This window comes from Carlito syrichta, unplaced genomic scaffold (assembly GCF_000164805.1).
Source record: "Carlito syrichta isolate Samal-C Ts95f unplaced genomic scaffold, Tarsius_syrichta-2.0.1 Scaffold301555, whole genome shotgun sequence".
Taxonomy (NCBI): domain Eukaryota; kingdom Metazoa; phylum Chordata; class Mammalia; order Primates; family Tarsiidae; genus Carlito; species Carlito syrichta.
In genome coordinates, this window is record NW_007245651.1 from 376,999 (window position 1) to 401,980 (window position 24,982).

General features: G+C 39.5%; 1 protein-coding gene across 1 annotated transcript in view; it reads right to left on the reverse strand.

Moving 5' to 3' along the window:
- Positions 1–24,982, reverse strand: part of DDX10 (DEAD-box helicase 10) — a 273,197-nt gene that overhangs the window by 227,646 nt on the left and 20,569 nt on the right. Inside the window, exons 7-9 of the mRNA XM_021710807.1 lie at positions 22,311–22,437; positions 18,248–18,410; positions 11,304–11,388 (exon numbers count right to left, since the gene is read on the reverse strand). Coding sequence (XP_021566482.1) covers positions 11,304–11,388; positions 18,248–18,410; positions 22,311–22,437 — 375 coding nt within the window. The remainder of the gene's footprint in view (positions 1–11,303; positions 11,389–18,247; positions 18,411–22,310; positions 22,438–24,982) is intronic.

Below are 24,982 nucleotides of genomic sequence, written 5' to 3' on the forward strand. Positions count from 1 at the left end.
AGGCGGGTCTCGAACCCGTGGGTTCAGGCAATCTACTCACCTCAGCCTCCCAAAGGCGCGAGATTACAGGCTGAGCCACCGAGCCCGGCTCCAAGTTGCTTCTTTACTTCTCAAGGCTAGGTACCTGGAATTTCCCTTGAAGGAACTCAAGATTTTCTTTTCTTTCAACGTTGGAAGGCCTGCAGGCCCCTAAGTGGGGCTCCCTACTCCATCTCACTCAGGGCTTGCCAGAGAAAAACAAAGAAATGCTGTGGCAGATAGAATTTCAGGTTGGCCTTGAAGATGGAACAGAAATATGAATGTAAAACAGCCTCCCTGAGCAATACTGGACTAAAACATCTATGAAGGCAGAGTTATTATTACATAAAGTAGTGAAATAGTTAGGGTTACAAAGGAGAAAAATGGCACAAAAGGGCATGGTGGCTCAATGCCTATAATCCCAGCACTCTGGGAGGCCTAGGCGAGAACACTGCTTGAGCCCCGGAGTTTGAGACCAGCTTGGGCAATGAAGCAAAACGTCATCTCTACAAAAATAAAAAAAAAATTAGCTGGGTATGGTGGTTCACACCTGTAATCCCAGCTACTCAGGAGGCTGAGGCAGAACAACCGCTTGAGCGCAGGAGGTCAAGGCTACAGGGAGCTCTGATCATGCTGCTGCATTCCAGCCTGGGCAACAGTAAGACTCCGACTCAAAAAAAAAAAATTAAATTTATAAATTAAAAAAAAAGGAGCAGAAACCAGAAAAGGACAATTTATTAAAAAGTGAAGAACAGCTGGGAGAAACTCCACTAAAGCCAGAATATACAAAGGGACAGCAGGAAAGCGTGCCAGAAAGGGAACAAGCGAGCCTGCTTTTAGCAGCCCTGGGATGCCTCTGCATAGAGACATTGAGTACCACTGCATGTAAGTAGAATTTTATCATCTAATGCTGGAGGGAAAAACTGGCCTCAACTTACTGAGAGATGGAGCTGCACTGAGGAACACCTTCTAAGCTGAGAAATAGAGAATAATGAAGAGTTAGTCTAATATGAGCAAAAGGGACATAGTCAAGTTTTCAGTTTAAAAAAGGCAAGCATTTGAGAGTCCAGTGGATACTGTTATCTTCCTTGTGCTGGTCTGCTTTGTCTAGCCATCAGGGGAAAAAGAGTAAAGCTGAACCTTTTTGCCTTTCACAATTTTGTTTCATAACTGAAAGACTTACACCAAATACTTATACCAAATACTTACACCTCATTGTATTTTCACAGAATAATATGACTCCAAAGGTTTTCATCTTCATTTATTACAAAGAAACACGAATTTAAAGCAGTCCCCTAAGCCACACTGGACCAAACGTATGTGAAGGCAGAAGTTATTAGTACCTCAAGTAGGGAGGTGACACCCTGAGCAGATGAGGTATCTGAGAGACATCACAACTTCTGAAGTTCCAGACTTCACCATGGACAGGTTACCCAACAGACAGCAGGAAGCAGTTAATCCTGACCACTAAGGAGTAGGCTCACCAAAATGCTCTTTGGGGCAGCCAGACTCTTGCGGTGTGCCTTCAGAAGAAGAAAGGCCTATTTGGTGTGCAACAATCAGGAAGGAGAACTGTGAGTTGAGGCTAGTCAACCCTTTCAACATTCTGGATCCAAATTCAGAGACAGCAAGATGAAATAAACAGGTCCACAGGCCTATAAAAGGCAAGAACTATGGCCAAAGGGTAAGAGAAATCTCCAGGAAACCAAATGCATTCACGGAAAGTTTTCTCGTCTAGCAGCTAACTCATAAGAAGGTCCAATAAGGCTAGGCCCCTATCTATCTCATCTACCCATTCCCATGGAGAACCTGGGAGGACGAGTTGGGATTAAAGTTACAATGAGGCCAGGACCAAGCCTTTTAAAACCAGAGCTGACAGAACAGATCTGGGAAGCTGCACGAGGTGAGGACTGTCACGGTGAAATTTAGAAAAAAAAGAATCCCAGAGGAAAATGGAAAGCACCCAAAGTCAAATCCCACAAGGCAGGCATCTACTAAAAAGATCACTGTCCATTTTATCTATTTTATATTACACGCATCTTTTGCCTGAAACAACGTGAAGCACAAGTTATCTCCCACACGCTAATAATTCCCAAAGTTTTCCAGTAAGCTTTTATTCTGTAATAAAAGCACTTTTTAAAAGAAGGAGTAAGCACATTTCACTTTTTAAAAAAATGCTTACAAGAATAAAGTCTATTTACCCATGAGCTAGCTTTTAGATTTCTAAAGCAACATCCAAGGCCCAGGGCTAAATATATAAGAAATAAATGTTCTTCAAAATACCTACATTTTAAAACCCTGTATTTGGTTAGATATGTTTTTGGAGCTTATCTTAAATTGACAGATAAAATTGTACATGTTTATCACATACAACATGTTTTGGAATATACATAATTGTGAAACAGAGAAATCTAGGTAATTAAAATATGTGTTACCTCACACAGTTATCATATTTGTGTTGATAACATTTACCATCTACTCCCAGCATTTTTCAGGAATACAATATAGCATCATTAACTACAGTCACCATGACAGATTATTTTAAGAGGTATTGTAGGCACTATATAAAAAGCCCTACATCTGAAACAAAATTTCATTTGCACCATCAGTATTAATACTATATTGCATTTGTGCAGCTCTTCCAAATTTATGAAAAAATTCATTTTACATTACTTTGCAAATCTTAAAAGCAACCAGCAGGAGACAACAAATACAAAATAGAGTTCCTGAGGCCAAGTTGGCCTAAAATCCACTGGCCTAAAATCACTACATGTCAGAGCCTTTCAACTTCCAATCTTTTCCAGTTATACCTAGACCTGCTGGGCTCAGGTGATCCTTCTGTCTCACCCTTCCAAGTAGCTGGAACTACAGGCACGAGCCACCACGCCTGGCTAATTTTATGATTTATTGTAGAGACGAGGTCTCGCCATGTTGATCAGGATGGTCTCAAACCCCAGAACTCAGGCAATCTCACCATCTCCCAAAGTGCTGGGATTATAGGCGTGAGCTATCACGCGCAGCTCAAGAAGTGAATTTCTTTATTGTAGTTCACTAGTATTTCCAGCTAAATTAGGAACTCCAGACCACTGGGTTGTACGTACATGGTAATTCTTCCATTGAAAAAACCTTCAACAAACTACAGCCAGTGGAAGTAAAAGGAAAGCCTGCCATTCTAGCAAAAATGTGCCTTCACCCCAAGAGCCAGTCATCCTTGGCTGCTCCAAGTCAGATGCTCCAACACTTCGATTCCATCCTAGCTGGGTGCCACCTGCCCCTTAAGCTTTGTTCACCCATCCCTTGAGCAAACCATCCTACCATGATCGGGCCCCATTCACAGCTGTGTGGTCACCCTCAGTCCTCTCAGACTGGTTACAAAGGGTTTATTTACAACAATCCCTTTATTGTAATTAGAAAAACTATATACACATTCATGAAAAAATATTTTTCTGAGTGGTAGATTTGAGGTGATTTGAATTGTTTTGCCATTATTATCTAAAATCTGTATAGTGAATAAGCATTATTTCTGTAACAAAACACAAGCTATTAAAAATAAGTTTTTAAAACAATATGCTTTGAAGACTTACATTTTTTCGTATCACTTTTACTTCATTTAACATACACCTTGGTGCCACCAATATTATGTATTTTCTTATCTAACCATTAAATTTGAGAACATACATGCATGCACCATGTGTCCCTAATGTGCACAACAAATATTTGGTGAGTGAACGAATGTAAAAGGTCACTGAAAGTTACATCAGTAAATAAAACACAAGATCTGGAGTCAAATGAACTGGGTTCCAGTCTCGCTGTGCTATTTGCTGTATGGTTTTGAACAAAACACTTCATTACTATTTATTACACTTTCTTATGTATACATTGTAAATTGAATGATGATCTCGGTCCCTTTAGAACCTAAACTTCTACAACTCTGACTATTGATGGCTAGTCATTGCTCACAATACATGTATAATCGAGGGGCGGAGAAAGGGAAACATTTGTTGGTTACACTGTACTATTGCACTGTCCTCCTTGCTTTTTCCCACCCTGTATTTCCTTCTATTCTCCCTATACCTCTGCCTTACCTGTGGCAACCATCCCCAAGACTTCATGTCACTGGGACAGAAAAGTGCACCCTGTCATGCAGATGCAGAAAGAAACCTGAGTCCAACGGTCCTGGCCCTCCTGTACAACATGCTACAAAGGTGGCTTGACTTACAGAATGTCTAAAGAGTCTACACTGAACTTAAAAAAGGAAAAACAAAACAGGTGTGGAAATATTCTGGACAAAAGAAAGTCACCTACAGTCCAAGATCTCCAATAACAAGCAGGTATGCCATGTCAGGTTCCACAGTGACAAACGAAGTTCACCTGAAAATAATTAGAAACCAAGCTGGCTAATACATATTGCATGGAAAGCTTCTAGCAATCTGATTAAGAACAAGGATTTATGGAGTTCACAGAGAAAGGATAGAAATCATTAAACTCTATCAACTCTGTTCCCAGAAAAGAATTTTTTTAAAGGCTAAATTAACAGATTAAGAATAAAAAGAAAACGCAAACAAAAGTGGAACTGATACTACCTGAAAGTATACTTTCAGGAAACAACTGAGAGTTAGATATGATTTACTTCATCTTATTGAAGAAGAAATTGAGGCTTAGAAAAGTAAAAAACTGGTCCAAGGATATACAGCTATTAAGTGACAAAGTCAAATTCAAACCTAAGATCCTTGGCTTTTAAAGACAATGATGAAAAAAACTATAGGATATCCGTATCTCCTAGTCCAAAGAAGGAAAATGCATACACTTTTCATTTATCTTCATAATCACAAGTGGCAGCAAGTTAAAAGCACCTGCCTTCCTTCTCCAAGTGCTTGGCTTTCCTGTGTTCTAGAAACCTTGCATAGAGCAGCAACAACAGGAATCCATTAGAGGTAAACATCTGGGCACACTGGCAAGAATGAGTTGTAAAGTCAGAAAGACCTGAGAATAAATCCCAGGGTGGTACTTACTAAACTGAGTAATCTTAGACACATTTTACCTCAAAATCTCTGAGAGGCCAAGTGCAGAGGCTCACACCTGTAGTCCCAGCACCCTGGGAGGCCCAAGCGAGAGGACTGCCTGAGTCCAGGGGTTCGAGACCAGCCTGGGCAACTTGACAAGACCTCGTCTCTACAATAAAAATCAAAAAATATTGTCCTGTAGTCCCAGTTTCTTAAGGCTGAGGTGGAAGGATCACCTGAGCCCAGCAGGTCAAGGTGGCAGTGGCCGTGAGTATGCCATTGCACTCCAGTCTGACAGAGTGAGACTCCAACCCAAAAGAAAAGAGTCTCGGGAAAGAGTTTCCTAATAAGATAATTCTTTCGTGAGGTTTTCTATGAGTCAAATGAGTTTCTCCATTTATTCACACAAACATCTATTGAGTTTTGAAAAGTAAATGGCTAAGTCACCACCCACTCATTCCCTGTGTGGTACTGAGGGTGAGAGGTAGAGAGGAGGATGCCCTGTTCGCACTCAACCAAAAAAAGTGATGATCAAATCTTCTTGTAAACATATTAATGACAGACCTCCTGGGAAACACAGTATCTGCTAGCAGGAGAGTCCCCACCTATGACAGTCTTTTAGTAGGATGTGCCACGGTTGTTCACAATTCAGAGAGTCTCTCTGGTGAGCATTGTAACTGAGCTGAGTAAACAAATGGCCCACATGTGTAAGCAACATGCCACACATCATTTAGAATCTTCAGTGTTAACTAGGCCAGAGCACACCCTAATGTGGCAAGAAAAGACCCAGGGAGATGTATTGGAGGTCCCCTACCTCTTTCTGTTTCCCCTATACCTCAGTATTGCCTTTATCTTTGAAATGAGCAGGAAAGTGTGACACTGGGTGTGGTAGGCATCTTCCAAAATGACTCCCAGTGATCTGTGCCTCCTAGTAGTCACACCCTTGTGTAGTCCCCCATCATACAGAGGGCTGACAAGCAACCTCTAGGATACTGCACAGAAGATGAAGTGTGACTTCCAAGTCTAGGTCATGAAAGACAGGCTGCTTCTGACCTTAGCTCGCTCCCTCTCATTTGCCCTCTCTGATGAGGTCAGTCACCAAGTTGTAAGCTGCCCTACAGAGACCACACAAAAAGGAACTGAGAGATGCCTCTGACCAACAGCCAAAGAGGAAAGGAACCTGCCAACAACTACGTGAATAAGCTTGAACATGGATCGCCCCCAGTGGAGCCTTAGAGTACTCAGCGACACTTGGATTGCAGCTTTGTGATAGACTAAGAGCCAGAGAACCCAGATGAGCCATACCTGGGTTCCTGACCCACAGAAACCATAAGATATTAAATGGTATTGCTTTAAGCCACTAAGCCATGGAGCAATCTGTTATACAACAATAGACAATTAACATATTCAATAAGATCTGATTCATAAGTATACTTCATTATTTCAAAGGTCTACTATGTTCCACATCCTGTTCTAAGCACTTGGGGTACATTAATAGACTAGACAAACATTGCTGCCTTTATGGAACTTACACTCATAAGGAAAAAGAAACAATCTAAAAATATACTAAGTAAATGCTCTAGCATGTTTGAAGGTGATAAGTACTATGGAAAAAAAGGACATAGAGCAAGGGAAGAAGATGTGACTGGGAAGATAAGAAAGGTAGCCATGTGGACTCTTGAGGAAAAGACATTCCAGTAGAAAAGAGAGTTAACACAAAGGCAAGAGCACGTCGGCATGTGCAAGCAACAGCATGACCAATATGCAGCATGGAAACAAGAGGAGAATAACACAAAACTGGGGGAAATGGGACGAACAGGATGAGCCCAGGGGCCACTGGCTTTGACTCTGAGTGAAATGGGAAGCCATGAGAGCAGTATCATGACTTGACTTGTGTTTTATAAGGTTCACTCTGTCTGCTGTATTGACTAGACAGAACAAGGCGGGGAAAGGGTTGCCTGGGAAATAATAGACAACTATTATCCCCCTTATCTAATTCTATAGCTTCTCTAACTCTATAGCTATACTGGCTATAGTCAACCCTAGCTTCTCATTGTTTCAAGACACAAAATTTTTAAAAATCGCTGTAATCTTTTATTCAACCTTTAAATTATAGATGCCAACAAAGGCAAAAGGCCACATAAGGAAGCACCAACCTCTATATAGGAGGAGCAGACAGAAGAAAAGACCCTCACAAATCTAAGCTAAAGGAATGAAAGAAATAAGAATTTTCACTAGCAAAGACTGCTCCTACCTTATATCTAAGATAGGCACAGTAAGCTTCAGTAAGCTAATGCTCAAGGAAATTGTCTTTTCTTTTGATTATTTCAATTCACAAACCAATTAAAGACACTATAAAAAATTATCATTATTCCATAAAGAACCAGTATTTCCCCACAAACAGCCATGAACTCTTCACAAGTTATTAGACATTTTAACTAGTTTCCATCTTCCTATTTGCTGCTGAGGACGAAACTGCAGCAAGAGTGCGCGATGCAAAGGTCTGGCCTCTGCTGCCCCCTACTGGAATCACATTCTGCTACTTCAATTACAGAAATTCTGACAGCCGTGAAATACAGTCAGGCAAATAAGGCTAAGCTGAAATTTTGCTCAAAATTTGCCTCCCACTATTCTGGAAAAGAAAATAGATATATATAAATTCCCACCTTCCACCTACGGACCTCTACCACTCTCCCTAAATAAAAGTATTTGTAAAATGAGGAGTAGCTAATGTCTATTTTCCATTCCCAAATGGAAAATCTTTTCTATTTTCAACTGGGCATCTTTGTAAGAAAAGGAAGAGATTGGTCTTGTACCCAAAAAACATAAGCTCTAAGGAGAATGGCTTTTTTAAGTTGCAAAACTTATCCAAGGATACAGCATTACAAAACTACATTCATAGCCCTTGCCTCACTGGTCTCTAGAGACCATTCTGTTAAAAGGGGTATGGTTAAGGAAAGGGAGGGAAACTTCTCAATTGCTACAGATCAAAAAATTTAGAAATACAAATAAAGACAGAATTAAGGACTTCAAGGCAACAAGTATCTATATCACCCTTTATTTTTATTTAGCTACAATACAGAAAGAAAAAAAAAAGATTTCCCAAACCTTAGCTACTTTGCTAATGAAAACTATTTCTATACTCATATATTATATAGTTCAATTCCAAAAACAAATACTGTCTGGCAACCTGGCTTTAATTACAGCCGAAAACACAGGATTTTAATTAGTTTCAAATCTTAATTTAGCCTTTATTCAATTCAATTATTCAGTCTCATGGCCCACGAAACTTTCTAATTATCTCTACACCCATTAATGGCAACGTTTAAACTGTCAGAAAAAAAAAGAAAAAGACATTATATATGCTAAACCTTTCCACTGACTAAATATCTAAAATAGTCCATTCAAAATATTTTTAATTGGTTACAAAGGGTCAAACAGGCTTGTATTTTACAAGTCAATGACCACATTAAAAATTACACTAAAACTTTTCTTTAAATTAGCATTCTCTCTTTTCAGACACAACAATGTGATGCTGTTCTAACGCCTCTTCATCTCCACAGTCATTAAGACCCAATTACTGCTCACCACAGCATGTTCAACTACACAAGATTTCTAGCAACTTCTCCAGAAACCACAAGCCTTGAGATATTCCCCTTCTAGTACCTTCTCCTGAAACACTGAAACATCCAATAATCTTTAAAGAAAGAGGATAACTGAACTGCTAAATGTAGTCTATGAAGGAATCAATCTGCCCTGTCCACATCCATACCACTGGAACATTTAAAAAGCATGTAATACACATCAAAGTAATCACATTTTAAGAATACATGGAATTAAAGATGATATCAAGTTGGAAAATTTTTTTGAAAAAAATCAAAAATACTTTAGCCCCTGACTTGTGAGACACCATATCCAACCTTACCTATCCAGAGGCCCACAGAACCACAGAATGCAACATGGGTACATGTACAAATGTATACATAGTACACATTTATTGAGAATTACACAGTGAAGGAGGTCATTCCACTAACCACCACTGATGACTTCTCAGAATCTCTTACGATGCATGATCATGGAACATGTACCCAGCACATTAAAGACCACTGAGGCACCATGCACCTTCGTATAAAATGGAAAGGAAAACAGGCTGCTATTCCAATGATGGCCCATTTTACTTAGCTCCAAGAAGAAAAAACTCTAAAGACAAGCCTGTCCAAATGTACTAAGACATTATACACAAGACCCAGTTATAACTCTTCTGTGTTTAAAAGTATACCATTAATTGCAATGAAAAGACTTACTTTTTAAACTTTTAGTACATAAATCCTGTTTCTAAATAGTCTTTCACTATTGTACTATTCTCTCCCTTCTTTCACACTGGTCAAAAAAAATATTTAATTTCAACGCCATTTTGATTATAAGCCATGTTTAAAGGTGGCCCAAAAGGTAAATATGAACCCACTGAAATATGAAGCCATGTTTAAAGGTGGCCCAAAAGGTAAATATGAACCTTATTTAAATATTTGAGTGTTTAGTAAACACTCAAATATTTAAATACACCTTTTGAAAATTAGAAAACGAATAGAAAAAAAGAACTCTTCTTCTTGCTAGGCTGTAGAAGAACAAGAAAAGCCTTCAGTTCAGCTGAAACAAACACAATGTCACCACATAGAAAAAAAATGTGTTTTTCTTCAAAACCATCCATAAATTATAAATACAAAGAAATCTAAGCAAACTAAACTTCAAAGGGACTTCCTAGATAAACAATGGATAGAGGACACTTTCATACCTGGGGCCACTTCCTGAAATGGACACAGGACAAGTGAAAAAGCAAGCCTGGCAGTGAAGCACAGTCTCTGCCTGAGCCTGAAGATCCTGCCATCCCTGGGAAAACCCTGAAGAAAAGCTTGTGGCTTGAAATCAGAAGCAACTGCTGCTCCAGTGAGACCGCACTGAAATCCATCTGATAAATATCTAATCATCCAGTTTTGATGAGGAAAAAAATGTAAAACCAAAGAAACAGTCTATCTGCAGCTATAATCATAATCGATCAAAACCTAAATAAATACTAATCACTTAACAAAGTTATTTCCAATTACAAACATCAGTAAGACAAACATTTACTGAAATTTTATTCACCATTTCCTTAAAATCCGTTTCTGAATGTAGAATTACTAAGGTCAAAGGAAAAACTCTAAGGTTTTTTATAGTATTATCATACACTTTCCAGAAAAATGTTAACCACTCACAATTCTACCAAGAGCATACGTCTCCCAGCTTCACCGCCACAGCTCAACAGCAATGACATATTACGTAAACCGTTTTCATTCATTCGGATACTAGTCTATGCTCTTTAGCTCCCTATGACTGACTTTGCTTTGTTCTTTTCTAGACAGTTTCCTCATCCTTCTGGAGCAAATACAGGGTGCCCTTATCAGATATGGGGGGTGAAGTACAGAGAGAGGGAGGGATGGGAAGTGGTCTTCAGCAATGCTTCTATTTCCTGCACTAGGAAGAAAGAAAAAGGAAAACTCCGTGACTCAAAATCACCTTGCCTCTTATTAGAGCTTATACCCCAGAAGGAAAGGGCACAAGATCTAGATGATCTAGAGTACCAACTTGTTACTTAGTGTCTCGATTATAAGATTAAAAAACATACTACATATAGGGCTTGGTACTATCTGAGGTTTAAGGCATCCACAGGGGGCCTTGGGATGTATCCCCGAGGATAAGGGAAGACCACCGTAGTCCTATACTGAGAGGTCATTAGGATTCAGGAGTTGACTGACGTTCAGTGAGCAGTTGTGGTAAAAAGTTTGGTAAGGGAAAGTTAAAGCCTGGGCGAAGACTCCCTCTCAACAAAAAATTTTAACAATCAGCCAGGCATGGTGGCACGCACCTGTAGTCCTAGCTACTTAGGAGGGTAAGGTGGGAGGATCACTTGAGCCCAGGAGTTCCAGGCTGCAGTGAGCCATGATGGTGCCACTGCACTCCAACCTGGGCTACAGTGTAAGACTCTGTCTCAAAAAAAAAAAAAAAAGAAAGAAAATTTAAAACAAAAAACTAAAATAAGATTTGCATAGGTTTTTCTCAGCACTAATCAAGTCTAAGTCGTAATGATTTACCATAGCTGTCAAGTTGCTATCAACCCACACCACAAAATGCTATACCAGCACTCACTCACCTGAATTCCTCTGACCTCTGTTTCTCTGTAGCTGGGGAAGCATGCTTTATTACTCAGACAACATTAAAAGCAAAGAAATGGGTCAGTACACCTACCTGGCAGTTCTGCCTGCTCTGTGAATATATGTGTTGGCATCCTCTGGACAATCAAACTGAAGAACCCAATTCACAGCCGGGAAATCTATAAAGAAAGAATGACAAATTAAGAAATTGGCTTCAGGTGAAATTGGCAGTTGAGGGGAAACTGCTGGAGGAGGGAGGGGCATATCTCATCAACAAGGATACCTGCAAAAACAACGTCTGTATACCTAACGCTGAATTGTACCCACATCTTTATAATAAAAAAAAAAGAAAAAAAGAAATTGGCTTCAAGATCTGCCCTGCTGCACTATTTTTATTTTACAATATTGCTTGCCAGAATTTCCCATCACACCAAACTGATAGATATCATCTTTGAACTCTATTAAAAATAAAATTAATTGCATAAACCAAAAGATAATAAACACTTCTCTTCTTTGGCAAAGTGAACTAAAATTAATGACTGTTTGAATATGGAGATTACATCTGACACAGAAGAGACAGATTGCTTTGTGTCACATAAATAATGAAATATCCTAATATTTAATCACCTGTAAGAACTACTTCTCAAGGGACCCTAGTAAACCATAAAACTGGTTTCTAAATTTAAGTGAGGGTTTACCTTTCCTGCTATTCCTGCCTCCATTCAAACTAATGCTGTCTTTCTAGGTCCTTCTCTCTATTTCCAAACAACAAATTATATATTTTCTGGTAACAGTAGTTTTCATTCATTTCCAGAAAACCCTGCTCTCAACTTCTTAGTCATTTATGGATTTTGCTTCAAAGATTTCAGATCAATTTCACACCAACCCCTTATCAGAGAAAAGAGCTGAGCATTAAAAAAAGAAAAGATATTGGAAGATAATGATACTTAAGAGCATCAAAACTGTCACTAAGTCATAGAATCCATTTAAAAAGGTTGAATTGTAGTATGAGAAGGAAGAACTAAGAAATACAGAACAAAGATATTTAGAACAATTCTCTCCCACGACTTGAAATAACAAGGTACCATAGAAGGCAGGGATATATCGTAAGACCGTAAACAGCAAGATGAGTTGAAAAGAGCACTTAGAATCTCAAGTCCCCTCCCTTATCTGTACAGCTGGGACTCCTAAAAGAAACCAAGAGGCTTATTCTAGAAAAGCCTTCAAACCCCGGGACACCAGAGTCAGTGCAAGAGTGAAAACAGGAGTACTGAGGAAAAATCAACCTCCTGCCTGGGAGGCCACAGTGCTGACTTCCTTGCTAGGCTTCCAGAAAGTAAGCAGCAAGCTTAGTTCTCATGAGACAGATTGTCTTCTCAGGAGAGAGTAAATGCTCAAAGAGAACAGTCATCGACATTTTGCAGCCTCCACAAAATGGCCAGCTCTGTACAAATCCCCTCACAATGATGACCACTAGTCATCACGCCTAATCTAAGTACAAATCACTTCAAATAGGTTTCTGGTGACTCATTGTTAAATATAAAAACATCCATTGCAGCCAATTGAGAGAAGCTTGAAGTATGAAAAACAGATGAAAAACAATGTAGAGAATATAAAAATGCAATGTCCTCAGGGAGAAAACACTGCATCAATCAAACAACAAAAGGCTGTAAAGAAGGTGCTCTTAAAAGTTAAAAAAAGAAAATTTTTTTTTTTGAGTTAGAGTCTCATTCTTGTCGCTCAGGCTGGAGTGCAGTGGCACACTCACAGCCACCACAGTCTCGACCTGCTGAGCTTAGGTGATCCTTCCGCCTCAGTCTTCCAAGTAGCTGGAACTAAAGACATATGCCACCACGCTCAGCTAGTTTTTGTGATGTATTGTAGAGATGAAGTCTCACCAAGTTGCCCGGGTCTCGAACACCCGGGCTCAGGCAATCCTCTCACCTCAACCTCCCAAAGTGCTGCTGGGATTACAGGCTAAGCCACCGCATCCAGCCAACAGTCAAACATTTTTTACAGTCTGCCAGGAGCAGTGGCTCACACCTGTAATCCCAGCACTTTGGGAGGCTGAGGCGAGAGGAGTGCTTGAGCCCGGGGGTTCGAGACTAGCCTGGGCAACTTGGTAAGACCTTGTCTCTAAAATAAATCAAAAACTTAGCTGGGCGTGGTGGCACGCCTGTAGCTACTTGGAAGGCTGAGGTGGAAGGATCTCCTAAGCCCAGCAGGTCAAGGCTGCGGTGGCTGTGAGTAGAGTGCCACTGCACTCCAGCCAGGGAGACACAGTGAGACTCCAATTCAAAAAAAATTGTTGTTTTTTTTTAACAGAAAAGCTAAACTATAAAGTCAAAGAAATCTTCCAGAAAGAAAGAAAGAGACAGAGATGGGTAATAGGAGAAAATAAACAGGAAAATTATAAGAGCAAAGAGGTCAGGTGACGGGGTTGGGGAGGGGAGGACCACAAAAAAATAAAAAGATCAAAGAGGTCAAAAATACTCTTACAGAAAGAGTAAACAAAAAAATGAAAAAATGTTATAACAAGACAGCTATTTACTCAAAGAGAGTCACCAAAAAAGGTATATGAAACAATTGAAGTATTCTAATTCCCCCCGCAGCAAACTATTAATTACATAGTCAAATCATGTAAATATTGAATATTTATTTAACCAAAACACCAAGAAGCAACTCAAAGGTAAATTTCCTGAAACCAAGAGATATGAGTCTCTATTCTGTGCTTCTCAATATGGCAGCTATTCAAGTTTAATTAAAATTTATATAAAATTTAAAATTCACCCTTTCCCCAGTTTCATTTACCACATTTTAAGATTTCAACAGCTACATGTGGCTACTAGCTATAGTACTGGAGAGCGCAGACTGGAATATACATATATATTATATATAAAATTTTTTATGTTGGATTCTCACTCTGTCGCCCAGGCTGGAGTGCAGTGGCACACTCACAGCCACCGCGGCCTCGACTTGCAGGGCTCAGGCAATCCTTCTGCCTCAGCCTTCCAAGCTGCTAGAACTACAGGCACATGTCACCATGCCCGGCTAATTTTTTGATATATTATAGAGATGAGATCTCGCCATGTTGCCCAGGCTGGTCTCGAACCCATGGGCTCAGACAAACCTCTCACCTCAACCTCCCAAAGTGCTGGGATTACAGATTTGAGCCACCACGCCTGGCAGACTCTAATATTTTAACAATCATAGAAAATTCTATTGAACAGTACTGGTGTACAGCGAAAAAGTAACATTGAATGCCTGTGCGAAAAGTAGGACCTCGCACTAAGGTCTATTATCATAAAATGTCAGAACACTGGATAAACAGAAAATCCTAAGAATATCCAGACAAAGAAAAGGGGGTTACAAAAAAGAAATAAGAAAGGCAAACATCTCAACAGAATACTGACCACTGGAAGACAGTGAAAAATATCTGCAAGATTCCAAGAGAACATTTCAACCTAGAATTCTATTCCCAACACAATTATCTATCATTCAAGAATAGGCCATTATCAAATATGCAGGGACTCAAAATCCTTTCTTAGGCAGCTATTAGAGAATGGGCTTTATTTAAATTTTGAGGGGGAAAAAAAGGAAGCCAAGAAAAAAGGAAGACATATCTGGAAAGAAAAGCCCCAGGATGAGAAGAGTATATCAGGCTTAAGGAGTAACCAGGCCAGGTTACAGCTGGAGGCAGAAGGCGGCAAAAAAGCGGTCCTAGGGGGAAAAGAAACGGAACTGTGAACTGTCAGAGAACTGGCACATGGTATCTACGGGAACATTTAAGAATTTAGAACTAGGAACACAAAACTAAGCAGACTGTACAACAATTAACTGAATTATTAACTAAAAAAAAAACACAAAAGGAAGTATAAGACAGGTAGCCATCTTAGTACACTACTTCCCTCAGTACCAATTAATTATAATCAAAACAATGTAAATATGAAATGTTCATTTAACTTTCAAAAGCCATAATGTACAAATACAGGAAAGATGGCAGGGGGCGGGAAAGGGAAGAGGACGACTGTTACGTTATAAAAGAAAGTCTTTGAATAATTCCTAAACTCAACACATTAAAAAATAGCCGTATTAGAGTATTTAGAAATATAGAACAAAACTCCAGAAATAAGAGTGTTAAGCAGTTGCCTCTAAGGAGTGAGGGAGATAGAGAAGAGCCTGTTGTTTCATTATAACTCATTTTTACTCCATATGCACAGATTATTTATTCAAACATAAAACTGAAAAAAGAATAAAATAGAGTTTAAAAGACACTACAAGAATAAATGTATAATTGGACACATTCATACAATGGGACACTCTACCTATACACATTAGATTTTTACACACCAACATAGAAAGACTTCAAAAGCAAATCATAAACTAGCATGCATAACGATATTATTTATATGAACTTCTAAAATACCCAAGATAATACTATATATTGCTTGTGAATACATTCATAGATTGCTTTTTTGTTTTGTTTTGTTTTTTGTTTTTTGGTGTTTTTTTTGAGTTGAGTTGGAGTCTCACCCTGTCGCCCAGACTGGAGTGCAGTGGCCGCTCCCGGCCACCGCAGCCTCGCCCGCTGGGCTCCAGCGATCCTTCCGCCTCAGCCTTCCAAGTAGCTGGAATTACAGGCATGCGCTACCACGCCCAGCTGATTTTTTGATTTATTGTAGAGATGAGGTCTCGCTGCCCAGGCGGGTCTCGAACCCGCAGGCTCAGGCAATCCACTCACCTCAGCCTCCCAAAGGCACGGGATTACAGGCTGAGCCACCGAGCCCGGCTATAGATTGCTTTTTAAGAATAAACTGGACAGGGGTTCTGGACAGTTTTTGTGCCATAGATGAAGCCTATGAACGCCCTCTCAGATGCTTTAAATGCATGAAGTAAATATTTAGGATTATAGGGGGGAAAATGATATATAAACATTAATATGTGTATTAGATTTGATATAGTAATGTATATGCTTATTTACTACCACATTAAAAAACATAATCTAGTTGTGGGCCTAATAATCACTACCATATCAGAAAACTACTAAGTGTAAACAATATTCCAAGGTATCTGTACTAACTAATATAAAATGATTTCAACTGGCAACTAAGTCAAAAGTACCACTAGAACTATAATAATTTGTTGCTTACATCCATAATGCTAAACTTCAGTTAAAGGCTAGTGAAAATATATATATTTTTCCCCATCCAAGCTCACAGACCTGCTGAATTCTATCACAGACTCTGGATTAGAAGTGAAGAACCGTCAACTAAAAGGCTACACATCAGCCAGGCTTGGTGGCTCAGCCTGTAATCCCAGCACTTTGGGAGGCTGAGGTGAGCGGACTGCCTGAGCCCGCCGGTTCGAGACCCGCCTGGGCAACCTGGCAAGATCTCATCTCTACAATAAATCAAAAACAATTAGCTGGGCATGGTAGCGCGCGCCTGTAATTCCAGCTACCTGGAAGGCTGAGGTGGAAGGATTGCCGGAGCCCGGCAAGTGGAGGCTGCAGTGGCCGGGAGCGGCCACTGCACTCCAGTCTGGGCGACAGAGTGAGACTCCAACTCAAAAAAAAATAAAATAAAATAAATAAAAGGTTACACATCAAATGTGTCTGGAAAGAAGAGAGGAGAGTAAAAGGATGACATCGATTAATATTTAACAAAAATCCAAGGAAAAAATGATAAAATGTTAACATCTGTTCATTGTGAGTAGATGGTATATATGTGTGATTTTTTTTTAAATTATCTTATAATTTTAAAAAGGGAACCTGACACTTGAAAGGAGTAAACTTAAGCTCAAAATTAGCTTTTGTGACCTGTCCTAGCTCAGGTTCAAAAGTCACAGTGAAATATAAATAGATACAAGCACAGTCAGAATGTTTTGAAACTATCTACTCAGTGACGGTGGAGGTAGAGGATGAACTGTTGTGGGCCTGAGAAAACAGCCCAGAACACTGAAAGATGCATACTTGGTTAGTTCCCCAGTCACATGTGGACAAACTGATAGGACGTCCAAGATACGCTTTAGGGTACTCCAAGAGGGACAGAAGGAGGGTCATGAGTTGCATAATGTATATATGAGGGTAGATTAAACTTAGGCTCTTTGTGTGGTTGTTTAAAAATTTGCCGTATTAACAAATACGATAAGATAAAGTGATTGAAGGATTCAAATTACGACCTATTTATTCTCATCCTTTGTTCCCATCTCTAAACTTGTTTTCCTCTCTAATTACTTCCATTCTCATCCCACTCCCACAAAGCCACAAGTTCTCTATCAACAATGGCATTTTGAAAATAAATTTAAATACATTAATGTGTAGTGATTTTAAGATAAAAATGTGAATGGTTGGTAAAAAGACAGATCTCACTGATTTTTCTTGTTGAATGAGTTCAACATTAACATAAACAGTTTCCAATTTACAAAGAAACAGGAACTGTTTTCATATTGTTAAACTGTTCATCCTCTTCTGATTTTGCAGGTTCCTCAAGATTCTGTGGCATAATTATCATGAAACAATAGTAAGAGCACAAAAGATGCAACTATTACAGAAATTTTCACTGACACATCCTTAATGTTAATCAACTGCTGCCTATTTACTTAGTTCTCTCTTACAAAATAAGAAAAGAAAGCCCAATTATTTGAAGAACTTTTGTTTTTTGTTTTGAGTCGGAGTCTCACTCTGTCACCCAGACTAGAGTGCAGTAGCACAGCTCACGGTTACTGCAGCCTCAACCTGCTTGCTAGGCTCAGGCGACCCTTCCGCCTCAGCTTTCCAAGTAGCTGGACCCCCAGGCATGCACCACCACACCCGGCTTATTTTTTTATTTATTGTTGAGACGAGGTGTCGCCAAGTTGCCCGGCCTGGTCTCAATCCCCTGGGCTAGGCAATCCTCTCACCTCCATCTCCCAAAGTTCTGGGATCAGAGGCGAGAGCCACCACACCTGGCTGACTTTATTATATATCTGAAAATATACTTTACAAGCAAATTGTGTTTCCCATGATCACAGAAAATTTATGATAGGAAGCTTTCTTACCCAGCCCCCTGGCTGCAATATCAGTAGCAAAGAGGACTGCAGCTCTCTTACGGACAAACTCATTATAGACTTCCATTCTTCTCATCTGTTGCTGGCGACCATGTAAGGCAAGGATAGAAATACCGGGACGGAGACGGCAGAACACTCGATACAGATACTGAACCTGGGCATCAAGAGAAGAACGTGTTGGTACCTCTGGATGGCAGCAGTAAAGCTTTAGAAGATGAATAGCAAAACATGCATTAAGGAGCACAAATTTTACCAATTAAACAAAATGTTAAATATGGAGCAGAAAAAGGGAAATATATCTAGAGTTGTGGTCTTCAAACATTTTTGCTCACATATTTACCAACTTTTTAAAAAATAATCTTCCATTTGTGTTGACATCTGAAATCTTTCCAAATCTGAAGAGTTGCAAAGGATGTAATTTCTAAGAAATGTTGATTTTTTTAAATAAAAACTTACATCTTATCAACATAGCCAATGGATTCTAAAGAGCAGAGGAATTTGAGACCTACCATCTACCAAATAAAAAATAAGAAGAATCTCTTCAACAGAAAGTTTCCTTTCCTCCTTTAATTCACATTTCTATTTCCAAACCCCACAGACTTGCATCTTAAGTCTAAAACTCAGTCTTTTATCGATCATGTTATCATAACTCACCATTTCCTACATAAATTAAAACTGATTAGTTTTAATTTTCTGTGGCCATGAGATTGACTTAGCATTCTTCTCAGAGTGAGCAATTATTACAATATGTAGAACAGAACTGGCCAAAATAAGAATTGTTAGGATTTGACAAATAACTGTTAGGCATAAAATTATTGTAAATATATCTCAGTGATAGGACTAAATGTAACTGACTATTTTAGTTCTCTTTATTTTATATACTCATAAATGGATACTATGGATGGCTAGACTGAAGCAGAATTCAGCATCATTTTATTTTATCACAGGTGTTAAAAAAATCTGTTCACATAAATATAGAAAAATGGACTCAAAGACGCTTAACTCTTTGAGCTCCTGCAAAATATGGCAAAATCATGATAGAATATTATATTTTTTGGTGCTCTATTGGCTAATAACTCCATTAAGGTCTGTCTCCGATTTTGCTGAAAGAATGGAAAACCAAGTAAATTGCAAAATGACTTGTTACCCAGTCATTCATTAGTCATTCACTTTCTCAACAGCAATATTCTAGGGCCAGGGAGGTTCTGATTCTGGGACAATGTACCACTAAGATGAGTAATAAATGCACTCATGCTTTGCTTTTGTAAAGATGGAGAAAGGACAACTATGAAAGGTGAGATGGGAAAGGAAAATCCAGAGACCACAAATGCACTCTCAGGCACAGCAGACTCAGGAAAAGGACATATGGAAATTCAGGAAGTGCACACTGAGTTCATAAACACTTTCTGCAGTCTGCATCTCTTGATCAAGACTGATCTTGACTTCCCACTCTCTAACAAACTAGCTGAGGTAGAAGGTGCATAGGGAACAAAGGCATGCAGGTTCTAAGTCTGGAGCTTAATTTAATTCCAAGTAGGAGAAAAAGTCAGTGGAGGGTTTTAAGCAAGGCAGTGACATATTCCAGTTTCTACCTTCCAAAGATCACTCTGACTATAATGTGGAAGAACCACAGGAAAGGAGGTGAGGGAATGGAGAAGGCAATTAGGAGGCTGAGGGAAAATTAAGCACAGTTCACTCTGCACTGCAGCATAGCAGGTGGTGAGAGGTGATGGCCATGTGTTATCAACAGATTGACTGTGGGATAAAGACAAACAGGACTTTATCCAGTCATAGCCGGGCTTGGTGGCTCAGCCTGTAATCCCAGCGCTTTGGGAGGCTGAGATGAGTGGACTGCCTGAGCCCGTGGGTTCAAGACCTGCCTGGGCAACTTGGCGAGACCTCATCTCTACAATAAATCAAAAAATTAGCCAGGCATGGTAGCATGCACCTGTAGTTCCAGCTACTTGGAAGGCTGAGGCGGAAGGATCGCCGGAGCCCAGCAGGTCGAGGCCACGGTGGCCGGGAGCAATCACTGCACTCCAGTCTGGGTGACAGAGTGAGACTCCAACTCAACAACAACAAAAATTCAGTCATTTACTGAGAAGGGGAAGTTGAAAGAAGTAAATCTAGGGATAAGAACTCTGTGTCCAATCTGAAATGCCTTCTAGACATATAACTGGAAATATGCAGTAGTCAAGTGGATACATGGGTCTGCAGCTCAGGAAAGAAGTCAGGAATTGAGATGTGGATCTGGTAGTTGTTAGCATACAGATAAATATAAAGCCATGAAATGAATGAGGTTACTCAGAAAGAGAACACATATGGAAAAGGGGCAGAGTAGAGTGGTATGAAGGATTCCAAATTGCAGTGGTCAAGCAGAAGAGAACCAGCACAGTGGAGTTAAAATAGAATAGTCAGAAGGAGGCAGGGAGGCTGATAGCGTAGAGTCATAAGAGTCTCAAGTGTCTGAAGAGGGAGAGAATAGTCAGCTGTGTCAACTGCTTTTGGGAGGTCAAATGAGATAAAGACTGATAACTGAGCACTGACTCTAGAAAGCTGTTTCTCTTAAAAAGGACTGATTCAGCAGAGGGTTAAGGGGAGAACAGGAGATGAAAAGGTGATTCATTTAGCAGAGATATGTCTTTAGAAGAGTTTGCTGTAAAGAAGAGCAGAAAAAGCCTAGAATCCTAGCACCTTAGGACACTGCAGCAGGAGGATTGCTTTTGGCCAGGAGTTCAAGACCAGCCTGGGCAACATAGCAAGACACCTTTTCTAAAAAAAAAAATTTGCTAATTAGGCAGGCATGGTGGCATGTGCCTGTAGCCCCAGCTACTCAGGAGGCTGAGGCAGAAAGATCACTTGAGCCCGGGAGTTCAAGGTTGCAGTGGGCAATGAGTAGAAAAGGACAAGGGATTTGTTTCTCATTCTTAATATGGGCAATATTTATGAATGGGTAGGGAGAAAAGAAAATCTAAGAGAGAAAGGGAATATTTTGCCGAGGCATAGGCCTCGTACAAATGAGAAGACAGAGTCTGGAACACACAAGAAGGGTTGGTCACAGCAAGCAAGAACTTCATCTACCATGACAAAAGGAAAAGCAAAGGAGCACAGAGTAGAAACATGACTCTCAAAACTGTTTCCTAGTATCTAGATACCAAAACCAACTCTTCTTTAGGAGATATAAAGTTTCTAAAATCTAACCAGATCCTAAAAATCTGAAGTCATTCTTCGCACAGTAAAATGACAGGGCTCAGCAGAAAACAGAGGAAGACCACCATTTACCTTCCCACAAACTGGAGAGAAACCCACCTGTGCATTATTGCAAAAACTATAAACCTAGAACTGATCTATAATATGTCCTATATGTCATTAGGAATCTGAAATATACTAGAAGAGAAGTAGTGTGCACACACACAAAGACCACGGCCCCTTTCCCTTCAGAGAGGAGACCAAGTTCTCATACATCTCTGAATTCCTCATTCCTAGCACAGGGCTAGTGTTCATTATGTGTTTATTAACTAAATGAAGATATAAGCAAAATATTGCAGCAGGATAGGGAGGAGCAATTGAATCTTTAGAAAGGGACTTTTGGGTGTAACATTTGAGCTTTGCCTTAATGAACTCTAGTGTCTTCCCAGAACTAAGGTAAGGGTAAGCAAAGAGAGAATTCTAGACAGATTAGCATGAATAAAGACATGAGGCATGAAAGAAATGGCATATTCTGTTCCATATTCATAAAGGGGAGGAGAGATGTCAGATTACAAAGACCTCCCTTAGCCTAGCTAACAAGTATTCATTCTACCAATATTTTTTGAAGGCCACTATTTTTCTAGCATTGTTAGCACTTAGCACAATACCAAATAAAAGACATAGTTTCTGCCCTTGCAGAGTTTAATGTCTCGGCCACAGTCTCCTTTACAACACACTACAGATCCCTCATCACTCCTACACTGTATTTCTCTTACAATATAATTATTTGTCTAACTGGAATTTGCTATTTCAAAAAAGACGATTCAACATGATAATTTCAGAAAGAAGAATAAACGGCTAATACCTCTTTGCAACAGGAGAAAAATACAATACTCTTCTTCTTCAGATGGCTTCTCAGAAAAGAAAACAACACACTTATTTTTTGCGGCAGCTCACAAACTATGTAGTTCTGTTCCAAAGTGGCAGGGGTGCTTGTGGAATTAAGGGGAGAGAAACATTAAAAAAAATACATCATGTTTGCAACTTTGAAATCCAGACCAAAAAAGGAAACAAGTTTTAATAGTGACACATCTTTCAAACAAATTTCCTACACACATACATCAAAATTTAAAAATAAAAAAACCCACTTTCTCTATTGTCTCTCAGGAAATGAATTCAACACATGACTTTAAAATACATTCAAAATAGCCAGGCTCGGTGGCTCAGCCTGTAATCCTAGCGCTTTGGGAGGCTGAGGTGAGTGGATTGCCTGAGCCCAGGGTTCAAGACCCACCTGGGCAACTTGGCGAGACCTCATCTCTACAATAAATCAAAAATCAGCCAGGTGTGGTAGCACGCGCCTGTAGTTCCAGCTACTCGGAAGGCTGAGGCGGAAGGATTGCCGGAGCCCAGTAGGTCGAGGCTGCAGTGGCCGGAAGCAGCCATTGCACTCCAGTCTGGGTGACAGAGTGCGACTCCAACTCAAAAAAAGAAGAAATACATTCAAAACTCCTTACAGATTATATGCCAAAAAAGCTACCACATAAACAGTGATTACCTAAAAATGCAGGGTCAACTAAGGGCATGAGAGAACTTGCTGGGCTGATGGCAGTGTTCTACATCTTATTAGGGCTTTAGGTTACAGATATATGCACATTCATCAAAATTCAAATGTAATTTCACTGCATAGAAATTTTGTACCCAAAAAATCTGTACAAATATTAAACTCTCATTAGTGAAACATGGCTGAAGTACTTGGGGGGAAGTACAGATGTTTGCAATTTACTCTGGAAATGCATCAAAAATTAGATGGGTTAATACACAGTGAGAAGGATGGACAAAGGCAAGTAAATGGATGCTGCCATTAAGTAGCATCTATGTGGCGGCTATTAGGTGTTTATTGTAAAAGTCTCTATTTCTTGAATGCTTGAAATGTCATTTAAAATGTTGGAGAGAAATATACATGCATTTACTCTTTGAACTAATAAACCTACTTTTAGGATTCTATTCTAACACTAGAATAAAACATAAGAATATATGTCATTATTTCTAAAGCAAAAAAACAATGAAAATCAACCCAAGTGTGCATCAGTAGGGAATGTGAGGAATGATTACATTTCCACATAAATTAAGTATCACGCAACTCTAAAGAAGAAATGAATATATCCATATAATGCTATGGTGTGATCTTCAGGATATGTTAAGCAAAGAGACAAGTAGCAGAATAGTACATATAATTTGGTACCACTCGTTAGGGTTGGGGTAAACATTATATATGCATACACATGCCCATTCATGTGTGTCTGTTTATATTGAAAGGAAAAGAAAGAGGGACAGGCAGAAAAATAAAAAACTAGGAGTCAACTGATTTTAGATATGAAGTCATGACCCATAAGCAAAAGAATTGATAAGCTGGGTTTCATTACAATTAAAAATTCTTGATCTGTCAAAGACCCTGTCAAGAGAATGAGAAAACAAACTATGGAATGAGAAAAAAAATGTTTTCAAAAGACATATGATAAAGGATTTTTCTCCAAAATATACAAAGAACGTTCAAACCTCAAATAGATACATCCCAATTTTTTAAAGGGGAGGGGACCAAAGATCTTGACACCTCCCCAAAGAGGAAACATAGATGGCAAATAAGCAAATGAAAAGACGTTCTGCACATCATCAGGGAAATGTAAATTAAAACAATGAGATGCCACTACGCACTTATTAGAATGGCCAAAATCCAGAATAGTGACAACACCGAAGGCTGACGAGAATGTGGAACAACAGGAACTCTCACTCACTGCTGGCAGGAACGCAAAATGGTACAGCCAACCTGGAAGACTGTTTGGCCATTTCTTACAAAACCAAACACACCCTCATCATCTGGCCCAGCAATCTTGCTCCTTGGTATTTACCCAAAGGAGTTGAGAATGTTACGTCCACACAAAAACATACACAAGGATGTTTATAGCAGCTTTACTCATAATTGCCAAAACTTGAAAGCAACCAAGATGTCCTTCAGTGGCTGAATGGAAAAACCGGGGTACATCCAGAAAATGGAATATTATTCAGTGCTAAAAAGAAATGAGCTATCACACCATGAAAACCTTAAATGCATATGGAGAAACCTTACATGCATATTACTAAGAAGCTAATCTGAAAAGGTTACACATTGTATGATTCCAACTGTGTGACATTCTGGAAAGATAAAACTATGGAGACAGTAAAAAGATCAGTGACTGCCAGGATAATTTAAGGAGATAAATGGATGAATAGGGCAGAGAACTTTTGGAACAGTGAACATACGTATGGTACTATCATAGTAGACACATGTTATTATAAATGTATAAACCCATGGGGATGCACATCATAAGAGTGAACCCTAACGTAAACTATGAACTTCGGGCAATAAGGATGCATCAGTGTAGGTTCGTCCATTGCAGCAAATGCGCCATTCTAGCAAGGGTGTTGATAACACAGGAGGCTGTTCATGTGTGGAGGCCGGAGGTAAATGGGAAATCTCTGTACCTTCCTCCCCATTTT